Here is a 21,485-nt window from a genome sequence, read left to right as displayed (position 1 = left end):
CAAGAGACTCAGTTGTAACAGCAATCTGTCAAGTTTTGAAGATTAAGTGTTTTCTCCCTTCTCCAGACTACATATTTTAAAAATGATGAAAAATGATGCCTATTATACCCTATATTACCAAGGTCTATAATGTCTATATGTGCATACATAGATAAAGTTCTTTAGAATACATTTAAATGGTATGTTTTAACATATTCAATAAATGAATAAGCATAATAAATCTGTAATACAAACAGCACAACTATACTCATGTTTATACTTCATCAAATCCTGGGATTTTTTTTGGTGGGAGGTTTCTTCTTTAGTGGAGAGAAAATAAAACAATGTAACTTAAAATAGAAACTACTGCCTAAGTTCACTGGTTACCAATCTGTGAGTCACAATCCCTTTCAAACAACCCTTTATGAAAAACTTCCTCACAGGGATCACATATCAGATATCCAGCATATCTGATATTTATGTTATACTTCATAACTAAAAGTAGCAAAATTAAATTTACGAAGTAAAATAAAATAGTTGTTTTTTGTTTGAGCTTACGACAACATGAGGATCTTTATTAAAGTGTTGTAGCGTTAGGAATGTTGTTTAATCTCAGCTTCAGGAACAAATTCTTCTTTATGTAGCATTTTATAAACAATATTAACCTGTTACTGACTCCCCATCTATAATCTGGGAAACTAACATCCAGATGTTGGTATATTTGTCACTTCCAGAATGTCCTGCTTAATAGAAGGGTCTGTATGTACCTCACATAATGAAAGATTGAGGAAACACTCAAAGGGTTCTTTTATAGGAATACGAATCCCATTCAATACAGAGTATTGATAGATAGATAGATAGATAGATAGATAGATAGATAGATAGATAGATAGATAGATAGAAAAATAGAGAGATGATAGGTAGATAGATAATTCCATCTCATTCTCAAATGCTAGTATGTAATACTGTTACATGCTTTGATATTTCCGAACTATTTCTGAGTCTACAGAAAATTGTAAATCTTGCTTGGAAATCCCTTTCACAGGATTTGAGCTGTTTTGTCTTTTGCTACATGCTTGTTACTAACATAAGATGACTAAAGTCTCCAGAAAGGAACCTCAGCAATGACAAGGTATAAACAAATATTCTGATTCCACAAGAAAAAATTAAATACCTGAAAATCCCATTGAAAACAAAAGTTCATTCAATTTTATCAAAAATAAATTCAGATTTAAATCACATTTTTATTAATTGTTTCCTTAAACTCCTGATATATTAGGAAGATAGTATCTTGACAAAGAAAATGCTGAACATGAGAAGGTATTTTTGAACATGAGATTTTATTTATTTATTGTAGTAGCTTTTGGACTGGTTTCTCAGTGCATGTGCAGATAAGATGGATATGTGTGTGTTGGAAGTTATATTAATTTACCTTTTTCCATGAAGATCAAGTGTTCAATAGAATTACTATTCATTAGTGAATTGTCTTTTATATAGTGGATAAATTAAAGAATTCTATGCAATTATGTTGGCTCTCCCTGTTGCTTTAAAAGATAATGTATCCTGGGCCTGAAGATGTTTATTATACAAATATTAGTATTCAACCTTGAGGTTTAGTCACAATATATCTTATGGTTGTTTCTAATTTATGTTTTTTTCTTTTTATTAGATATATTATTTGTTTACATTTCAAATATTGTTCCCTTTCCTGATTTCTCCACCCCAGAACCCCCCTAACTTTTCCCTCCTCCCCCTGTTCACCAATCCACCCATTCCTGCTTCCCTGTCCTGGCATTCACCCATACTGGGGCATAAGTCATCTCAGGACCAGGGGCCTCCCCTCCATTTGAGGTGCAACAAGGCAGTTCTCTGCTGCACATACATTTGGAGTCATGGGTCCCTCCATGTGTACCCTTTGGTTGGTGGTTTAGTCTCTGGGAGCTCTGGGGTTACTGGGTGGTTCATATTGTTGTTTCTCCTATGGCGCTGCAAATCTATTCAGCTCTTTGGGTCGCTTTTCTAGCTCCTCCCTTGGAGACCCTGTGCTCAGTTCAATGGTTGGCTGAGAGTGTCTCCCTCTGTATTTGTCATGCACTGGCAGAACCTCCCAGATGAGAACTATATCAGGCTCCTGTCAGCAAGCACTTGTTTAAGTTTGAAAGGCACTGTTCTCTCTGGCCTTTTAAATACCCAAAGCATATCCCATAAATATTGATATCATGATAGAAATATGGAAAATTTAAGAACTACTTTTATTTGAGTGTTTGGACACTTAAAACATCATCCTCTCTGATATGTACACACAGGCAAGCTAGGAAAGAGGAGGTGTGACTCAGAGGTTCTGTTGTCCACAGGCTCCTGGGCTCTCTCTGGTCCATAGCCTAGGATTTCAGTATGTTTCTTTCTTGAAATTTGGCAGATGTTAAACCAGAGATATTTGTTTTTAATTTATGTATATTCTGTATGTCTAGTAAATTGTGTATTCATGAGTGAAGGATGGAAATGTGTGTGTGTGTGTGTGTGTGTGTGTGTGTTGGTATGTGTGTAGGCAATACTACACTATTAGATGTCATCTGCTATTGTTTTTTGCTTTAATTTCTTGAGGCATGGTTCTATTGCAGAACATAGAACTTGCTGATTCTGCTATGAACAGTGAACTACTGGGATCCTCCTAACTCCTCACTCCATTTATGAGCTTCTAAACTCAGAATGATACTTGGCTTTTCCTGCTGGTGGAGACCAAAATGAGGGCCTTATGCTCATGAAGCAAACATCATTAACCACTGAACCACTCCCTTTCGCCTGGAGAAGGACTTTTAGCTTGTACTTGGTTTTCATTTTTTATTTTTTTTATTACTGGTATTCTTATTGTTTTAAATCAATTATCTCCTTACTTCTGCTTTCCCCTGGGAAAAGGAAGAACACATTCAGAAATGCTTGTGCATTGCATTTCTTTTCTGTTTTTATTTCAGAAGCATGTTCACAATTTTGCTACTGGAGTTCTAAATCAGAATCCTGATTATGGCAATTCTGGCAGATGGATGTGACCATTAACCCCAGAAATCAAATGCAAAGAGCAAAGTTGAAGCTCAGCAACTGAATTAATTATTCATTTTTGCCATGATTTATCAGCACTGCCTTCTATGAAATTGACAATGACTCTGAGGGCCCTTAGAGAAATAGGCAAAAGTGTGTATATTTAATCAGTATTGGCCAAACTGTGTTCCATAGATCTTTTTTTTTTTTTTCAGTTCTGGTCCCATACAATCTTCTTGGTATCAGGAAATTTCTCCTGTAATGAGGTTCACAGGCAATTCTCAACTTTTTGCCTAGAATATTTCAGTATTTGAACCATCAGTGGACAACCTCCATTTGCATATCATGGTATATCTATTAGAGCTCTGATCCGAGAAAGGGAAAACCTAGGTCACATTATATGTTTGCTCCTGCTTACAAGTTGGGGCCAGTCTCATCATTGGGGTCAGGCTTGTGAGGTGGAATATGAAAGTCTGTAAGTGGAGATTTCCATTTGACACTCATGGAACTAGAACAGGGCTCCACTGAGGCTGGTAGTTCTCAATTTGCTGAAAAGTCCTTGGTTCCTCTTTCTATCCTCAGGCTTGAAGGGGAAAGCTCACCAGCTTTCGCTGACCAGTATTTAAATCATCTTCATGCTGACATACAAAGTAGTGCTGAACTGAACTCAAAACTTAAGGCAAAGAAGATAAATAAGATGGCTGGGGGTAGCACATGCCTTTAATTCCAGCACTGCAAAGCAGAGGCAGGCAGATCTCTGTGAGTCTGAGACCAGCCTATTCCCACGGAGAGAACTCCAGTACAGCTAGAGCTACACAGAGAAATCCTGACTGGAAAACCAAAAAATAAATACATACATACAGACATACTACATACATGCATACAATAAAAGAAAGTTGAAGAATGAATCTTATCCTCTTTTCAGATATATTTTTTGGGCATTTCAGGCCCAAGCAGAGAATTATTACTGTTAGTCAATGCAGCCTCAAAATATGTATTTCAATTGTAGGAAAGTAAAAGATTCTGTGTGGTATTGCCTATAGTGTGCCTTTTTTCCCTTTTTGTAGATTATAATTATCATTCACTAATTTATTTATTTATTTATTCACTTTACAACCCAATCTCTGCCCTCCCTCTGTCTGGTATCCCCCTTACACACTCCTTCCTTCTATCCCCCTCTTCTTTTCTGCTGGGAAGATAGAGAACTTTCAGAGTTTCTCCCCACCCTGATCCATCGAGTCTCTAAAGGGCTAGGCGCATTCTCTTTCAGAAGATAGACAAGGCAGCCTAATTGGGGAAATGGGGTCCACAGACAGGCAACAGCCTTAGTTGCAGCATCTGTCCCATTTACTGGGGCACCCACAAGAAGGCTATGATGTACATTAGCTGCATATGTGCATGAAGCCTAGGTCCAGTACAAACATGGTCTTTGGCTATTGTTTCAGTCTCTGAGAGCTCCAAAGTGTCCACGTTACTTGATTCTGTTGATCTTTCTGTGGAGTTGCTATCCCCTTAGGAGCATTCAACCCTTCCAAGCCAACTCTTCTATACACATCCCCGAGTTCCGTCCAATTAGTTATAGGACTCTGTAGCTGATAAGTGTCCCTCACAGGAGACAGTTATGCTAACCTCGTGTCTGCAAGCATGACAGAGCATCATCAATATTTCAGGGATTGTTGCTTACCTTTTGGATGGATCTCAAGTTGGGCTAGGTATTAGTTGACCATTTCCTCCTCAGTCACTGCTCCACCTTTGTCCCTGCATTTCTTGCAGACAGAACAAATTTTGTGTAAGCAGTTTTATGGATGGATCCTTATCCCTTCTTTAGTGCACCTGTCTGGCTACAGGAGATACCAATTCAGGTTCAATCTCCCCACTGCTAGGAGTGTCAGCTAAAGTTACCCCTATAGAATTCTGAGAGTCTCCCCCATCCCAGGTTTGTGGCACATCCTAGAGATGCTCCATCACACCTGGCAGCCACCAATTTCCGCTCATTCTCCTGCCCCTCTGGCATTCTCTCCTGTCTCTCCCAACACTCGATACTGATCCTCACATTCCCTTCCCCATCCCTCTTTCCATCAGTTTCCTCTCGTAAAGATGGGCTCCATCTATTTGTCTCCTATGACTATTTTACTCCCCATTTTAAGTGAGATTCAAGCATCCTCACTTGGGCCTTTCTTCTTGTTTAGCTACTTTGGGTCTGAGGAGTGTAGCATGGGTATCCTGTAATATTCTGCTAACATCTACTGACAAGTTAGTACATATTATGCATTTCCTTTTGCATCTGGGTTACCTCACCGAGGATGTTATCCTAGGTTCCATCCATTTGCATGTAAATTTCATGAAGTCCTTGTTTTTAATAGCTGAGTAGTATTCCATTGTGTGAATGAACCACATAATATGTATCCATTTTGTTGCTGTTGTTGAGAGCCATCTGGGTTGTTCCCACGTTCTGATTATTACAAATAAAGCTGTTGTGAATAGGTGTCTTTGTGAAAAGTCATCATTGGGTATCTTTTCAGGAGAGTTATGTTTGTGTCTTCAGGCAGAACTATTCTCAATTTTCTGAAATACTGCCAGATTGATTTCCACAGTGGCTGTACAAATTTTTACTCCATCTGCAATGGTAGAGTCTTCTTCAAGCTCCATATTCTTGCCAGCAAGTGCAATCACTTGAGTTTTTTATTTTAACCATTCTGATTGGTGTAATATGGAATCTCAACATTCCTTTGATTCACATTTCCCTGATAAATTAGAATGTTGAATATCTTTAAGTGCTTCTTGGCCAGTTGAGATTCCTATGTTGAAAATTCTCTGTTTAGCTCTGTACCTAGTTTTTAAATTGTGTTATTTGGTTTGCTGTTGTCTTGTGTTCTTCATATATTTTGGATCTAAGCCCTCTCACAGATGTAGGATTGTATAAGTTCCTTTCCTAATGTGTAGGCTGTAATTTTATTCTGTTGACAGTGTACATTGAATTAAGAAGTTTTCAATTTCACAAAGCACCATTTATTAATTGTAGTTTTTAGTTTCTTGGCCATTCTGTTTAGGAAGTTGTCTCCTGTACCAATACCTTCAAGGTTATTTCTCACTTTTTCATCTATGAGATTTAGTGCATGTGGTTTTATGTTGATATCTTTGATCCATTTGGATTTGGGTGTTATGCAGGGTAATAAATATGGATCTATTTGCATTCTTTTGCATAAAGACATGCAGTTAGACTAGTACCATTTGCTGAAGATGCTCTTCCTTTCTGTTGTATGGTTTTGGCACCTATGTCCATAGGTATGTGGGCTTATTTCCGGGTCTTCAATTAGATTCTATTGACCAACCTGTCTGTTCCTACAACAATACCACGCAGGGTTTTTTGTTTTGTTTTTTGTTTGTTTGTTTGTTTTATTGCTCTGTAGTACAGCTTTAAATCAGGGATTGGGATACCTTCAGACTTTCTTTTATTGTTCAAGATTGTTTAAGCTATATTGTTTCTCTTTTTTCCACATAAAGTTGAGAATTGTTCTTTCAATGTCTGTAAAAAACATTGTGGAAATTTTGATAGGAACTGCATTCAACCTCTAGATAGGTTTTGGTAAGTTGGCCATTTTTAATATGTTAATTCTATTGATCAGGAGATATTCTATCTTTTGATATCTTCAATTTCTTCCTTCAGAGACCTGAAGTTTCTGTCATATAGGTCTTTCACTTGCTTCTTTATAGTTACACTATAGAATTTTCTATTATTAATGGCTATTGTGAAGCGCGTTGTTTCCTTTATTTCTTTCTCAGCCAGTTTATTGATACAGGTGTAGCCCAGAAGACGGAGCACAGAGGTGATAGAGCAAACCTCAAGTCTTTCCAGGGTCCCAGCAAGTAGGGGATTAGGTCATGGGTATATCATCTGCATGTCCTTAGTGGCAGCAGGCCTCTTGAAAGCCAATTTGTGCTGTGGCCCCAGGAATGGAGTACAGATCCAGGAATGCAGAAAGAGTGGGTGTTGTGGGACTTTTACTGGAAATTTGTGAACAAATTCTTTTCTGTCTTTTCATCCTAAAGAAGGTACTAATGACAGGGATATAAAGAGATTCCATACAGTTTTCTAGAGAAGGGGTTTCTAAAGTTATTCATGGAGTATAGGTGAGTAAATAAGAAAACTGCATCATGGATGGGTCCATGGATCCAGCTATATTTGTAGTAGAGGAATGCATGGGAGGGGAGGCCCTTGGTCTGGTGGAGACTGTATGCCCTAGTGTAGGAGGATGCTAGAGTGGTATGGCTGGAGTTTGGTGAGGCTGGAGTTGGGTGGGTGGGTATAGGAGCATCCTCTTAGAGGCAAAGGGAAAGGGGGAGAGGATGGGAGGTTCCCAAAGGGGAGATGTAGAAAAGGGAAAACATTTGAAATATAAAGAAAATATACAATAAAAAATAAAAATAACAAAAAGCAAATGTTTAACCAAAAAAAAAAAGAAAGAAAGAAAAGGGAAATCCAACCTCAAAAAAAAAAACAAAACAAAACAAAAACAAAACAAAAAACAAAACAAAAAAAAAACCAAAACAAAGCAATAAAAAGCCTGCATCACAGATTCTCCCACCTCAGAACCGGTATGCAGACTCATAGAAGATGCATCCCTGGCTTCCCTGAAAAACTTATGAGCAGTTTTCCTCCTTTGGAAAGAGTACTCTCTTTTCAGTGAGTGTTTACTACTATTATAGCCCTGGTAAGTGGAAGAGTGAATCATGTAACTTTCTGAGACCCCTGGGCCATGTGTGTTTATGTATCTCTGAATGGCACATCTTACCATCTGTTTTGAAGATAGCCATGCAATTTGGGGAAATAGGAACACAATACTATTTGGTGATTACGTGATTAATATTTTAATCACCTCCCAGAAATATATTTCTAGGGGTAGTTGAATCAATCACTTAGATGAGAGTACTTATTGATCTTGCAGAGGACTGAGTTTAGGTTCCATAGCCACATGTAGGCTCATAAGCATCTGATGTGTAATTACAAGTATAGAGAATCCAACACCCTTTTCTGATCTACAGAGATATCATATATATATATATGATATATATATATATACACCATACACATATATGCATGCAGACAAATAAGCTTAGACATATATCATTGCAGAATACACTCCTAATATACATACCTGTAGAATATCATGACTTTTACATGTATAGACATGTTGAAAAACCATATTTCCTCTTACCCATGTAGCTTATAATTCTCACTGAACATGTCCAGAATATTGCAGAAATGCATAAATCTGACTGAGTCAAGTTTATGAAGCAATAGGGATTTGATTCTTTCAGAGATTAGAGTGGTATTATCATGAGATGATCCAGTCAAGCAAATCCTGTTTTTAAATTTACTATAATTTTTATAGTCTAATTTATAACACTGTCAAAAAGTTCAGCCGAATTTGGTTTGAGATCTCAAATTACTGAAAAGGCCATATTTGATTCATAGCATGATAATTTAAAAATGGATAAAAGAGAAAAATGTACTGTTTTATATAACCTATATTCTCATTGTATGTCAGGAATCTATGTTAGTTGAGATGAGAAGAAAAATGAAAGGATATAGGAAATGCTAGATAAAGATGTACCTCAAGATGTAGCCTTCCACCTATTTTATTGGTTTAATTTTAAAGAATTCTGAATATAACAACAGTTTCTACAGTTGTCATTGTAAATCAGATACTTTACAAAAATTTAAACAAATAATATTTCAGGACTGGTTACTGCGCTAAGAAGGCAATTGGAATTTTATTGAAGAGTAACCAAAGACGGTTTCTATAATAGAATCCCAGGCAATATTTGCATAAGTTTGTCTATGTTCTAAGAAATATGCTGAATTAAGAAGTATATATTTGGTTACAAAGTAGTCTCACTGAAAGCAACACTTCATGTTTCCCTGATAGTTATTTAATATTCTGATACTCAGAAGCATTGTCTATCCTTAGTGTTCTTAGAATTTCTCAAGGCTTTCATTGCTTTAGAACATTAGGATTTGCATCCATTGACTTGAATTTATTATGTAGAATTATTACTTAATATTAAGGAAGACTGCATAAAGGCAAAAAAGTTATACAGGGAGAAAGATAAATATATATGTTAGAGAATTTAAAGACAAAGTTATCTATAAAATTGATTATACAAGCAACTCTAATAGGGGCATGATATTGACAAAGGACAGTTGTCCTTGCCCTGAGGTTCCATTGCTTCACAGTTGTGTTGTTTGGTGGTACTATCTATAACTGTCTCTGCCCTTGTTTACTGAAGATATGTACTCTCCAGACATTTTCCCACCTACCCACTGTTCTCTATTATTCTTCATGAACTAGGAAGTGTGTTCTTTCTACCTATTGGCCATTGTCATAAATATTTCATTTTCTTTTGTATAATAAACCATTTTTATTTCGGATAATTTTAGCATCTCTTTCACACCCTATGCATTTTCCTTATCCATTGAAATCACAATTTATACCTTTTAATGATAATTATTATCTGACTTCATTCATTCTGTTTCAGTCATTTTGGCTGTGATGCTGAACTATTTTAACTTACACCCTATCTTCCTACTTGTATTCATACCCTTCTAGAAAGATTTTAAGGTAAATGATATGTTGTACAATTTTAAAATATAGGACTAGTGATGTTCTCTGCTAAAAAGTGTAGTTCTGGCCTGGATGAATAGTTTGAATATTTACAAAGAGTTGATGGGTGTTGACCCAGGAAAAGATACAAAATAAATACAAAATATTAATTGGATGGCTCTGTTTTTCCTACATGAAAATATTGGCCATTGTCTACATCTTGAAGGCTATTACTTTAATTACATTACCAGGATGCTTTAGGATCTGGGATCAATTTAGTTTTACTTCATTTACAGAATATTTTATGATATACAAGAGTAAACTCTAAAACAGTTTTCCTTCATTCTCCCTATATGCCAAATGAATCCAAGAGTGGACACTACTATTCCTGTGAGGTTCATTTTCTCGCAGTTGTGTTTTAGAAGACTTTGATTAGAGATAAATGAAAAAATCTATACCTTATTCATGATCACTACCCTGTAGACAGTGCCTTCAATAAAATGACTGTGTTTGTCTCAGAAAAGCTACATATTGTAATACAGATTGCGCAGATTAAACACAAGGAGGAACGTGAAAGTTTCTATAGAGTGTTTCAAGAGTAGAGGTGCATGCTCTTAAGGTTGATAGCACTGCAAATAAGGCAATTGAAAGAGTCTTATTAGGACAGGACAAGATGATTTAGGTATGATTAGAAAGTCACCATTACAGTATTAGTCTTTCAAATGTATGAATTTATAAAGAAAGAGCCAGTTTGACCTTAACAGGTAATTTTATTCAGGTTATTTCTAAATAATACAGAAGGCATAATCAATAAATGCATATGGCATAATACATATAATACAAATAAAAATCAATCATGATTGTTAGTTCTCCTTTAACTTGATTACATTGTAAAGTATCTCATAATCTGTTGATTGTTCTATCTTTGTTTTACTTTAGAAACTGATAAAAGCTATATATACATTTCAACATAATAAATTAAAAGGCTGTGAATTGTCCTAGTTATTTCTTATTTCTGGATAGTTACCATGACCAAATTGACCTGTAGAAGAAAGCAGTTATTGGGACTCACAGTTCCAGAGGGTTAGAGTCCATGACCACCATTAAGTGGAACATGGCAGCTGACCTGTAGGCATAGCACTGGAGCAGTAGGTAAGACCTTACATCTAATCCACAAGCAGAAGGCAGAAAGAAGGAGAACTCATTGGGAATGGCAGTAGGCTATAGGAACCTCAGAGCTCACCCTCAGTAACACACCTCCTACATTCAGACCGTACCCCCTAATCATTCCCAAGCAGTTTCAACAACTAGGAGTCAAAATGTCAATATATTAGCTTATGTTGATATAGACATTCAAATTGCAAGATAGATATAAAAAACAATTAAAAATAGAATTTAAAGGTAATAAAGCTGGACGACTTGAGTGCAAATCCACCACACACACTTAAAATCCAGTAATTCTAGAATTAAGCAGTTGTGCCGGTGGAGGGCCAGATCTCTCTAGGCAACCATCATAGATAAACAGTCAATTTCAGTTTAATGAGAAAACCTGTCCCAAAAACTATGGTGGAAATTAATAGAGGAAACATCACCTTTGTCCTCTGGTTTCTTCATGCATTTACACAGATGCAAAACACACACATGGGCAAATTCACCATTCAAAACACCTATAAAAAGAGTTCAGTAAATTACAAAAAATAGTATTTGAATGCAAAATATTATTCCTATAGGAGAAATAAGAGGCTAATCAGAACATGCTAGTAGAATATCCTCTTGGTATGGTGCAGCAACTCTAAGCAATTCTGCCAGCATCCCAATGTACCATCCTTAACATGGTGGGGTTTTTCAAAAAGAAACTTTCGTTTCATTTTTGTTCCTCTATTTTCAAAGTCAAATCAAAAGTATAAAATTAGTATACTGCTATCAGGAACCGTATTCATTTAGCATATTAGAAGCTATCCAGAAGTGAGTAGTTTGAAATATTATGACAATGTTTCAAGCAGCAAGGCTTGCACCAATGTGAGAAGCACACCCTGGTGCCATATTTTCACTTTTATCTTTCGTATAATATAACCATGGATACTCTCTGAATTGACTGACAGAGAAAACCACAAGTGAGTATTACTTTGATATTACTCTTTGCTAAATATCAATTATATTCTTCTGAAGTATATGGTTGGTGAAATGAGAATTAGAAGCCTAGTGCTTGAGCAGAATGCTGGAAAAATTCAATAGTCAATACCAATGCATTGGACTATTGAAGAAAAACAACCATAGTAAGGATTTTAAACATATAATAATCACTCATTAAGCTACAGTCCATCTATCATTTCCATTATTCTGTCTTTTTTGTGTGCCCATTAAATACCTTCCGATAAAACTTTCTTTAAATTTACATTTTTGATTGCTTTCTTATTAAGCCATAGAGTCATGTATATACATATACATGACTCTATAACAAATATGACAAATATAACATATATATACATGTTATATTTGTATTTAAATAATTGATACATAATTTTGAGAAAATATTGCTACTGTTGCCAGTAAATTCTTTTATATTGTTTTGTTAGAGTTTGTTCAGTGTTCCTTTTGTACCTTCATATTGCAGGATGATAGTTTGTCAGCTCGATTGTCTAATTTCATTGTAAAACATCTTTCTTTGTGCTCTGAAGTGTGTGTGTATAAGTGTTTGTGTATGTGTATGTGTGTGTGCATGTGTGTCATGGTTCAAGATATTTTACATTTATATACATGCATGTTTAATGTATGTATATATATATATACATATATATATATATATACATACATATACATAGTGTAAAATATTTAGGCAAACAAAGTAAGTTTTTGATTCATGTAAATAAGCCTAGTTTCTTATGTGAAAATACAACATTTAATTTAAATACGTTTTATGTAATCAATGTAGGTTGAAGTCTTCTATGTTAATCAAGAAAAACACGACAATCATTCATTTATACTTGTCATTTAGCAGGTAATATTCACTGCAATAATTTTTATCCGAGTATAAATAAAAATTTAAGCCCTTCTGAGGAGATCCAGAGCTGACAGTGAATCTCGCACTCTATGGTGGAGGAGTATTCATATTGATTTATCATCTTTTGCTTGATTTCTTTTGGTGTGGTTTGGGCCCCGACAGTTCCCTGGTTCCGTAAAAGGCCAGCTTGGTGAGCTAGATCAGATTAGATGGAGTGATACAGTTTCTCCCCTGTAAGCATAGTTTCATAGTTTGGCCTCATCTCCTATGTGCACCATTGTAGTGTTTGAGAAGAAAATATATATACCAAATGGGAGACTTAGAATTTCATTATAAAGCAAACAGTGCCAATTCTGTACGTCAGTGCCAAACAGGAAATTGAAACAAAAACAAAGACAGTTTGAGAAAATATACTACTTTCATTTTGGCCTGCATTTTCTATGTGCTCAGGACTTTTAGCTACATGTTATCCATGGAAATAAGACGTTGCTTTGCTGAAGTAATAAATTTTAAATTTTTATCAAATTGTGTAAGTGTACACTCACAGGCTACCCCTATGATTCAAACACTACCCCTTTTAAACAAACACTAGTTGTTAGGCTTGGTTAGCAAACACCTTTATGGGCTTAGCCATTTTATAGGCCTTGATGCCCATGACTTTATGGTGACTATTTAATAATAAAATTTCTAAAGATGATCATGCTTAATTAGTTGTGCAGTAAATTGTCCACATCTGGCAATCATTACAACACATTGCAGTCAGGTTATTAAGATAGAATAAGACATGAATCTTTGGTTTTCTTGCTCTGGCAGCTCCATCTTCATAAATGTAGTACAGGGATGGTGAAGTGCTGGGATCTTAGCAGTAGAGAAATTATTCACATTCAAAAACCGGTTTGCTACTTACTCATTTTGATCACTTCTTCTTTGCATAATTAAGTATTGAGAAGAATAATACTTCATAATAAGAGTTTTGGCAATATTAGGTAAAATAAAGTATATAAAACTTCACAATAGAGTTTTGGCAATATTATATGAAACAAAGCACATAAAGTTATTTCCCCACTACACTATTGCTATACTCAGTCTTCTTTGTATTTAGGACTGAAAGATGTTTGCTGAACTAAAAAATGCTAGTTTAAGATAGTTCTAAAGTACCCAGGTACTTAGTAGTATAATTAAGTGCCAGTTAATTCTGAACATTGGGATTGATTGTACTACTTTAAAAAGACTAGTTGATGCTAGTTTACCAATTTTTACAATAACTTTGTCTTCCACAGAAGTTAATTGAATCTCTATAGACTGGGAGTATAAAGTAATGATTAACTTTGAGCCCAGAATAATGACATAATTAATTTCTCCAAGTTCAATGACATATAAATTGAGCATTTCTATGCATTTCAAGATATATATGACAGATGGGGAAACTTTAAAATAAAGCTGAACCTATACACCACGATTCACCTGATTGCTCTTCTTCTTCTTCTTCTTCTTCTTCTTCTTCTTCTTCTTCTTCTTCTTCTTCTTCTTCTTCTTCTTCTTCTTCTTCTTCTTCTTCTTCTCCTTCTTTCTCCTTCTCCTTCTCCTTCTCCTTCTCCTTCTCCTTCTCCTCCTCCTCCTCCTCCTCCTCCTCCTCCTCCTCCTCCTCCTCCTCCTCCTCCTCCTTCTCCTTCTCCTTCTTTTGTATTTAAATCAGAAAAAGGACCCTGAAGTAGCTTGTATACAGAGCTTATGGGCCTGTTTGTGGTTAAGTGTGCTTCTCAATTTTCAACTCAATTGTTCTTAATTAGACATGTGTTCTGTCTAAATAACACAAGTAACAGGGAAAGGTAAGTTCCAAGGACAAAGGGAAAAGTTCTACCTTTGTCATATAAACAGTATCTTGTCCAGGTACATTTCTTTATAGAACCCATACCACTGATAATAAATGATTTAACATGAAAGTTCACTAATATCATTTTCTTTCTTTTGCTTGTGACTGAATCATAGTAAATTATCAGATTCCATTTGATTTATCTTAAACACAGTACATCAGAGTTTTAAAATGCCTACTTTTTTGACAACACCATTTTATCCTGCACTTTAAAAAAGATGCCTTATATTTCCATGAACATGATAAATTGTACTGAAACTCTGATATTTTTCCAGTTGCTACAGAACATGTCAAACATTAATTTTTAGTCATTAAAATCAAATAATGAAAAAATAGTATTGCCACAATTGCATTAGTTAACTTTCTCTTGGAACATTAAATAGTTAAATACTCAACATATTAGCATTTTGTACATATCTCAAAATTTTCTTTTTCTGAAATTGATTATTTGCTAATTTTGAGAATTCGGGAGCTGAAAACACTATTATAATTTGCAAAATATTTTGTGTCTGAAGAATTTGAACTCATACAAAACAATTCTTCATCAAACAATTATTCTCAAAAAGAAAAATCTGGTCAGCACCAAAGGATTTATTACATTTATTTGCTACCAGGACTCTTAATCACATTGTGGTGGTCAATCAGTGTTTATATTTAAGTCTTCATTTATAGTAAATGTCACAATTAAAGAGTAATTGAAATCAGCAGTCAAACAGCTTTATATACTTTTTCATTCATATATATATATATATATATATATATATATATATATATATATATATATATAATCAATGACTTAAATGAACTAAATTGCTTTATAATTGTTTTACAGCACTCTACTTTCAGATAGTAGATATATTTCATCTTTGAAATGCTATATAGTCATTTTATATGGCAGAAGCTAATCAATGAACTTTAAAGAAAAAATTCAAAACCTACTGTATGAAGTACAGGCAACATATACACATACACACACACACACACACACACCAGAGAGAGAGAGAGACAGAGAGAGAGAGAGACTTCATATTTGAATTTTACAATATTGGATACTACTCATTTCCTATAATTTTGAGCTTGATAACATTCATTTTCTTCCTAGTTGTTAATCCAAGCTAAATATGAGCATAGTGAACCCTGGTGCATTCTCTTTTGCATTCTCTTAACCAGTAACAAAGAACCTTGACAACCTGACAGGTTGTCACAGCAATTATTCAGTTCTGTACCCATAGTATCTGTCTGCCCATGTCGTACTGAATATTTAACTGGCAGTCTTCCAAGACTGAACATTAATCTTACCATCTCCTATTACAGTCCCTAATCAAGATTTTCCAGGGGTGATTGCACTAACATTGTTTGAAGACTACATCTACTGGACTGATGGGAAAACCAAGTCACTCAGCCGTGTCCATAAAACCTCGGGAGCAGACAGACTTTCACTGATTAACTCATGGCATGCCATCACAGATATCCAGGTGTATCATTCTTATAGACAACCTGATGGTAATTATTCTTTCCATGGTTTCCATAATGCATCAACATCTTCCAGCAACATCTCATTTTTTTTATTATTTCAAGATTAAGTCTAATTTCATTTTTGATAAGAATGATCAGATTTCATTGTTTAGCTTTATCTTACATGATAAAGCCAGTTCATATCAAGTACTTCTATTGCAGCATGTAATTAGATGCTCAACAATAGCATAAAGATTTATTAATTTGTTCAAATCATACTGAGTTGAAAACAATGCTTGTAGTCAGAGTAGTGAAAGATTAAATCATTAGAGCAATTCATTACTGTAGAGCTACAGGATGCTTAGTGTCCAGAACTCTGGCTACAAAGAATTCTATTTCAATAGTTTGGGATACTAAAATTGGAAATATTTAATGTGCCTCATAGGATACTACAAGACTACATGGAATAAATGTCTACTTTCATGTACTAAAAGGAAAAAAACTTCATGCTTTTTGTTATAGTTCATTGTTTCACTGCTTTATTTTACATTAATATTTCTGAACGTATGTATTTTTCATTTCAAATGCTTCTAATCTTTGTTTATTTTTTGATGAGTGATTTTTTTACCTAACATGCTTGTTTTTATAGAAACCATTTAAAATTAATGAATTCTGAGATTGAATAGCATTCATAAAATATATTCATGACTTTAATAGCTGCAAATCACAAAGGTTTATTTGACTATAAATTATAAACTTGAACATTCACTCTCAAGCATCGTATTGCATTACTGGTCTTGGTAATTGTGTTTTGCTGTGTATTTCTCATCCTTAGTCTCCAAACATCTTTGCACAGTAAATAATGGCGGTTGCAGCCACTTGTGCCTTTTAGGCCCTGGGAAGAGTCACACCTGTGCATGCCCTACCAACTTCTACCTTGCAGCTGATAATAAAACTTGTTTATCCAACTGCACAGCCAGTCAGGTGAGCTGAGTTCTGAAATCCTATCCTGTGTTGTTTGTGTTTGTTGTTAATAGTATTTGACCTGAGTGTGCTTATTATGGTCATAAGAAAGGTAAAAACTAGTTTTTTGTTATTTTGTACAGTAGAATAACTGATCATTCTAGGCATTGCACAGAATAACATTCATTCCACGACACTGATCTCTGCCTCCTTCCACCTCCTCATAAATGTCAAATAAGTCTCTGTGATGTTGAGTACCCAGCCCATCTTCCCTGGTAGGTAGTTTAAAAAAGTTTTGTTCTCTATTTGTTTTGGCATTGTGAATACAGATAAATTCTTTGAGGTAGAAGTTGTAAATGCTACTAGGGGCACTTCTGTGCTTTCCTGTTTGAGACACAATGTGTCATCCTTGGATTCTATCTCTTGATTACATTCTTTAATAAAATTAATAGAGAATACTCCCCTTCTCTATTTCCCTTAGCTACTCTTCTCCTTATAGTGTTTTCAAATTGCTGATGATTACCCCCACCCAAATAGTTAATTCATCATCAAGCACAACAAAACTGTCATAGTTCACTATTCGGTCTGCCATGATGTGTCTGGAGTGAGGAGAGCATGAATAGCATCCACTCCTCTCAAACATGAATGTAAATAGGAAGACACCTGCATTTGTTCCAGACTCACTGAATTGGTCCTCAATCACTGACTCTGCTACTGCCTGAGAGGCAAGAGGTGGGACAGTCCTCTTTTATATTTTTATTTTTAATGTTATATTTTATATATTTAAATATTATTTATAAATTTATTTTAAATATTTTATTTTAAATATTTCATTTTAAATATTATTGCATTTAAATATGGGAAATAAAGTCTACAGGTGAAATAGAAGAGATTTAAAAAGAAAATGCTGGTTATCCTTCAAAGTCATGTTAGCATGCTTTATTATGGTTTCTTTGACTTAAAACCCCTTTCTGTTCTTAATACATTGACGTGAGAGCAGAATTTCAGATTATGTGTAATTCCCACAGTTGATTATTTAAATCAAGTAGATTTAGTGATTTTAAATATGTATTAGAAATATCTCCTTAGATAAATATGTATTAGAAATACATCTCTCATAATTGGGAATACTTTGAAGATACTCAGAGGACATAGAATTCTCTCACATATATGCTTTGATATACTGTAATGACTGGAAATATTTAATGTTCAGGGCAATTGCCTTCAGACTTAGCCTCATCTCCCCAAAGTGTCGACTGTCTATAAAGGTATTTTTCCTCTCTTGTAACTTATGAAAAACACAACAGACATGACCACAGGCTAAGAAAATTAAAGAAAATCAGTTGAATAGGAATATTTTCCCTAAGGCTAGTGATCTCTATCCCCTCTCATATTACTACAAGAATGAACTTCACTCTTGTATTTATAATTCTATCCAGAATCAGCTCCATGCTATCCAGACTCATTCAGCACTTGCTAACAACAAGTGAGCATTATTACTAAAGCAACTGCATTTTAAAATAACAGATTTTACATCCATTTCTTATAAAGATAATTGATTCAGAGCAAAGTTTTCAAGTTACAGTTTTCCATGCCAAATCCTTTGTATAACAATTGATGTGTGATATTTCAGAAATGAATTCACTCAAGGTCTCTAAATCTGAATGAACGTAAGCTTGTTTTATTATTTTTTTTTTAATGAAATAAAGAAGAAGCTGGGTATAGTGGCATGCACCTTTAATCCATGTGGATGGGGGACAGAGGAAGTTTCGTCTGTTTGAGGAAATACCAACCAGGTTTACATAGTGAGCTCTGACATAGTCGGAGATACACAATGGGAACCTGTCTCAAACAAACAAGAAAAGAATTTAATGCCCAAACGAGATAGATTGACTGCATTCATTTATTGCTTACTTTTAGCGATTTAATGCCAAGGACTAGAGATATGTGGCTCTCTGTTCAGAAAATTTGCTTTTCTTTTAATTTAAATATTAATAAGAAGTAAATTGTTCCACTGCCCTAAGATCACTAAGTATCAAATTGACTGAGCCTTTGGGTCACTGTGCATAATTGTACAGAAGTGCAGCTGGCATTAAACTCAGTTTATGGTATGGAATTCTAAGTGGGTAAAATGACCTCATATGTAGGTCAATTCCCAGTGTTGCTTTAACACCTGATGTAGAGATGAATAGCTATATTCTCACAGATGGGACGCAGAGGCCAGAGGAACAAGTTCAAAACCATACTTAGCTACTTACCACGTTTTATGCAACCCTGTGCTAAATGAGACTATATGTCAAAAACGAAACAAAACAAAAATCCAGAAAACCAAAAAACTAAACAGTGAACAGTTTTTATGTTCTAACTTACCAGTTCTACTGAGGGTTAGGACTCCTTTATCATGTACTGAGTAGGCTGTGTCTTCTCAAAGCTTATTTTAATTAGTGCATCATAGGCCCAGTTGCCTGTAAATCAATACTGCCATCAAAGAATGCCAACTACTATTTTTCTTAATCAATATTCTCTTCCATAGTCAATCCAAAAGTCAGGGTTGAACTTCATTTTCCGAATCTCCCTTTCCCATGGCTATGTTAGGAATTTTAAATGGAAGTATTTGTAAACAAATAACATTTGACTTTGGAGCTTTAAGTGACTAGGAAGTTACATTTTCTTATAAATATCTTGTTTCCTTTTTCTTTTTCCTCTTCCTTCCTTCCTTCCTTCCTTCCTTTCTTCCTTCCTTTCTTCCTTTCTTTTCTTTTTCCTCTCTTTTTGTCATATCTTTGCTCTTACTTGAAAGTATTGCCATGTATTCAAGGTTTGTCCAATCTACTGAGTTTGTTCCTGCTTTAAATATAAACAAATGAATAAATAGACCAATGGAATTAAATCAACAGAGACTATTTCAATTTAATCTGTCCACCTTTAGTGAAATTTCCTCTTCTTTCCTTTCAAAATTATACATATTTAAAACAGTTAACATGTATTAGTTGTTCATGTAACAGGTTCTATTATGATATTTTCATACACATATGATTGATTGTACTCTGGGCACATTCAAACCTACTACCTTCTATTGTATATGGTTTTAAATAATTCTAATATTTGGAAAATAACTGTACTGTTTACAGTCTTGCAAAAATAACAATATTTATGTGGGCAGCTACAAATTCTAACCATTTGTAGTTGTGGGGTATTTTTGATTGTTTGTTTTATTGTTGTTGTTTGAGAACACTCAGGAGATTGCAGTATTATGATTATTTAGCTGGAAGGAATCTTCTAGGTTTGCCTATAAACAGTATCTAAAGAATAAGAACTGCCTTGATTTTTACTGAAGCCCTGAAGAAGATTCTTACGTAATTCTCTTCAATTAACTCAAATATATTTAATTATTTGATGTTGATATCTCTTCCTGATAGCCTTGGTCATTTCTTACCTTGTTCAGCGTTTAGCAGATATCATCTACATGGGACTAGATAAATGTTTGAGGATTTTAGTGACATTCTCTGTAGTAGCTACTTACCCAACATTGCCATGTATTCAAGGTGACAGAGAAGTCACTGTGAGTAAAGCAGCTCTTAAGACCACATGGAAATGCATTAGCCTGTTTGTGGGCCTTTTATATCAACCAAAAGTGGCAATCACCCAGGATTTAATCCCCAGGATGTTCTGAGCCATGAAATTTGCTGGCAGAGTATGTTAAGGTTCATTCATTCTTTCCTCATTGTGTAAGCTCTAAGAGCACGCATGCTTACAACTACAGTATGCCAAAAGGTATGGCTGACCAGGCTATATGGGAATACTCCTTATACATGTGTTATGGTTATCAACATTCTCCTCTATTGTTTTTTTTTTTTAAGTTTCGATGCAAAACTGATAAATGTATCCCTTTCTGGTGGAAATGTGACACTGTGGATGACTGTGGTGATGGATCTGATGAGCCTGACAACTGTCGTGAGTATTCTGAACATCTGGCTTTGATTTTAGAGTTTTTAACATTCTAGATTTATATAAATCATCTAGGCTTAGACTAGGTATTTTTTCACAAATTCCCATCTTTGAAATAGGAAAGTTTTAAATTGGTATTCTTTAAAATATATAAAGAAAAATGATTGTAATGTCTTTGTCTTGTCTATAGCTTTGGTTTATTTGGTTGGTTTTTTGGATCACAGTGGCCAGTAATATAGAAATTGCTGTGATATTCACCAAATATGAAAGGCCCATGGGAAATATATAAAAATAATTTTATATATAATAGATAGAAACTTATATCTTCTCTGTCACTATTAAAACCTTCAAAATTCTTAAAGAGTCAGACTTTTCAATGCTAATTTTTATTTACTGTTAATCTGGCTTTAGCAGCTACAGTAAAATGGATCCTGAGTGTGATTGCTGTGGTTACAGCTTCTAGGTTAGCAATCATTGCTCACTTAGGCGGTGATGGGCAATCAGAAGTCTTCCTGGAAATCCTATTATAGTTCACTACATAGGTCACTTCAATCCTTCTCTGTTAAGTAGAAGATGCTTACAGTCAATCCCGATAATTCCTTCTATGTCTCAGTGCATGGTTGCC

The 21,485-nt window shown here is 34.8% G+C and overlaps 1 protein-coding gene across 1 annotated transcript in view; it reads left to right on the top strand.

The window, feature by feature from the left end:
• Lrp1b (LDL receptor related protein 1B) overlaps nucleotides 1-21,485 on the top strand; it is a 1,719,438-nt gene that overhangs the window by 1,500,344 nt on the left and 197,609 nt on the right. The window contains exons 61-63 of the mRNA XM_052181021.1: nucleotides 15,809-15,997; nucleotides 16,785-16,933; nucleotides 20,773-20,866. Of these exons, the coding sequence (XP_052036981.1) occupies nucleotides 15,809-15,997; nucleotides 16,785-16,933; nucleotides 20,773-20,866 (432 nt within the window). The remainder of the gene's footprint in view (nucleotides 1-15,808; nucleotides 15,998-16,784; nucleotides 16,934-20,772; nucleotides 20,867-21,485) is intronic.

The sequence above is a fragment of the Apodemus sylvaticus genome, chromosome 5 (assembly GCF_947179515.1).
Source record: "Apodemus sylvaticus chromosome 5, mApoSyl1.1, whole genome shotgun sequence".
Classification (NCBI taxonomy): domain Eukaryota; kingdom Metazoa; phylum Chordata; class Mammalia; order Rodentia; family Muridae; genus Apodemus; species Apodemus sylvaticus.
This window is presented reverse-complemented; position numbering and strand designations above follow the sequence as displayed.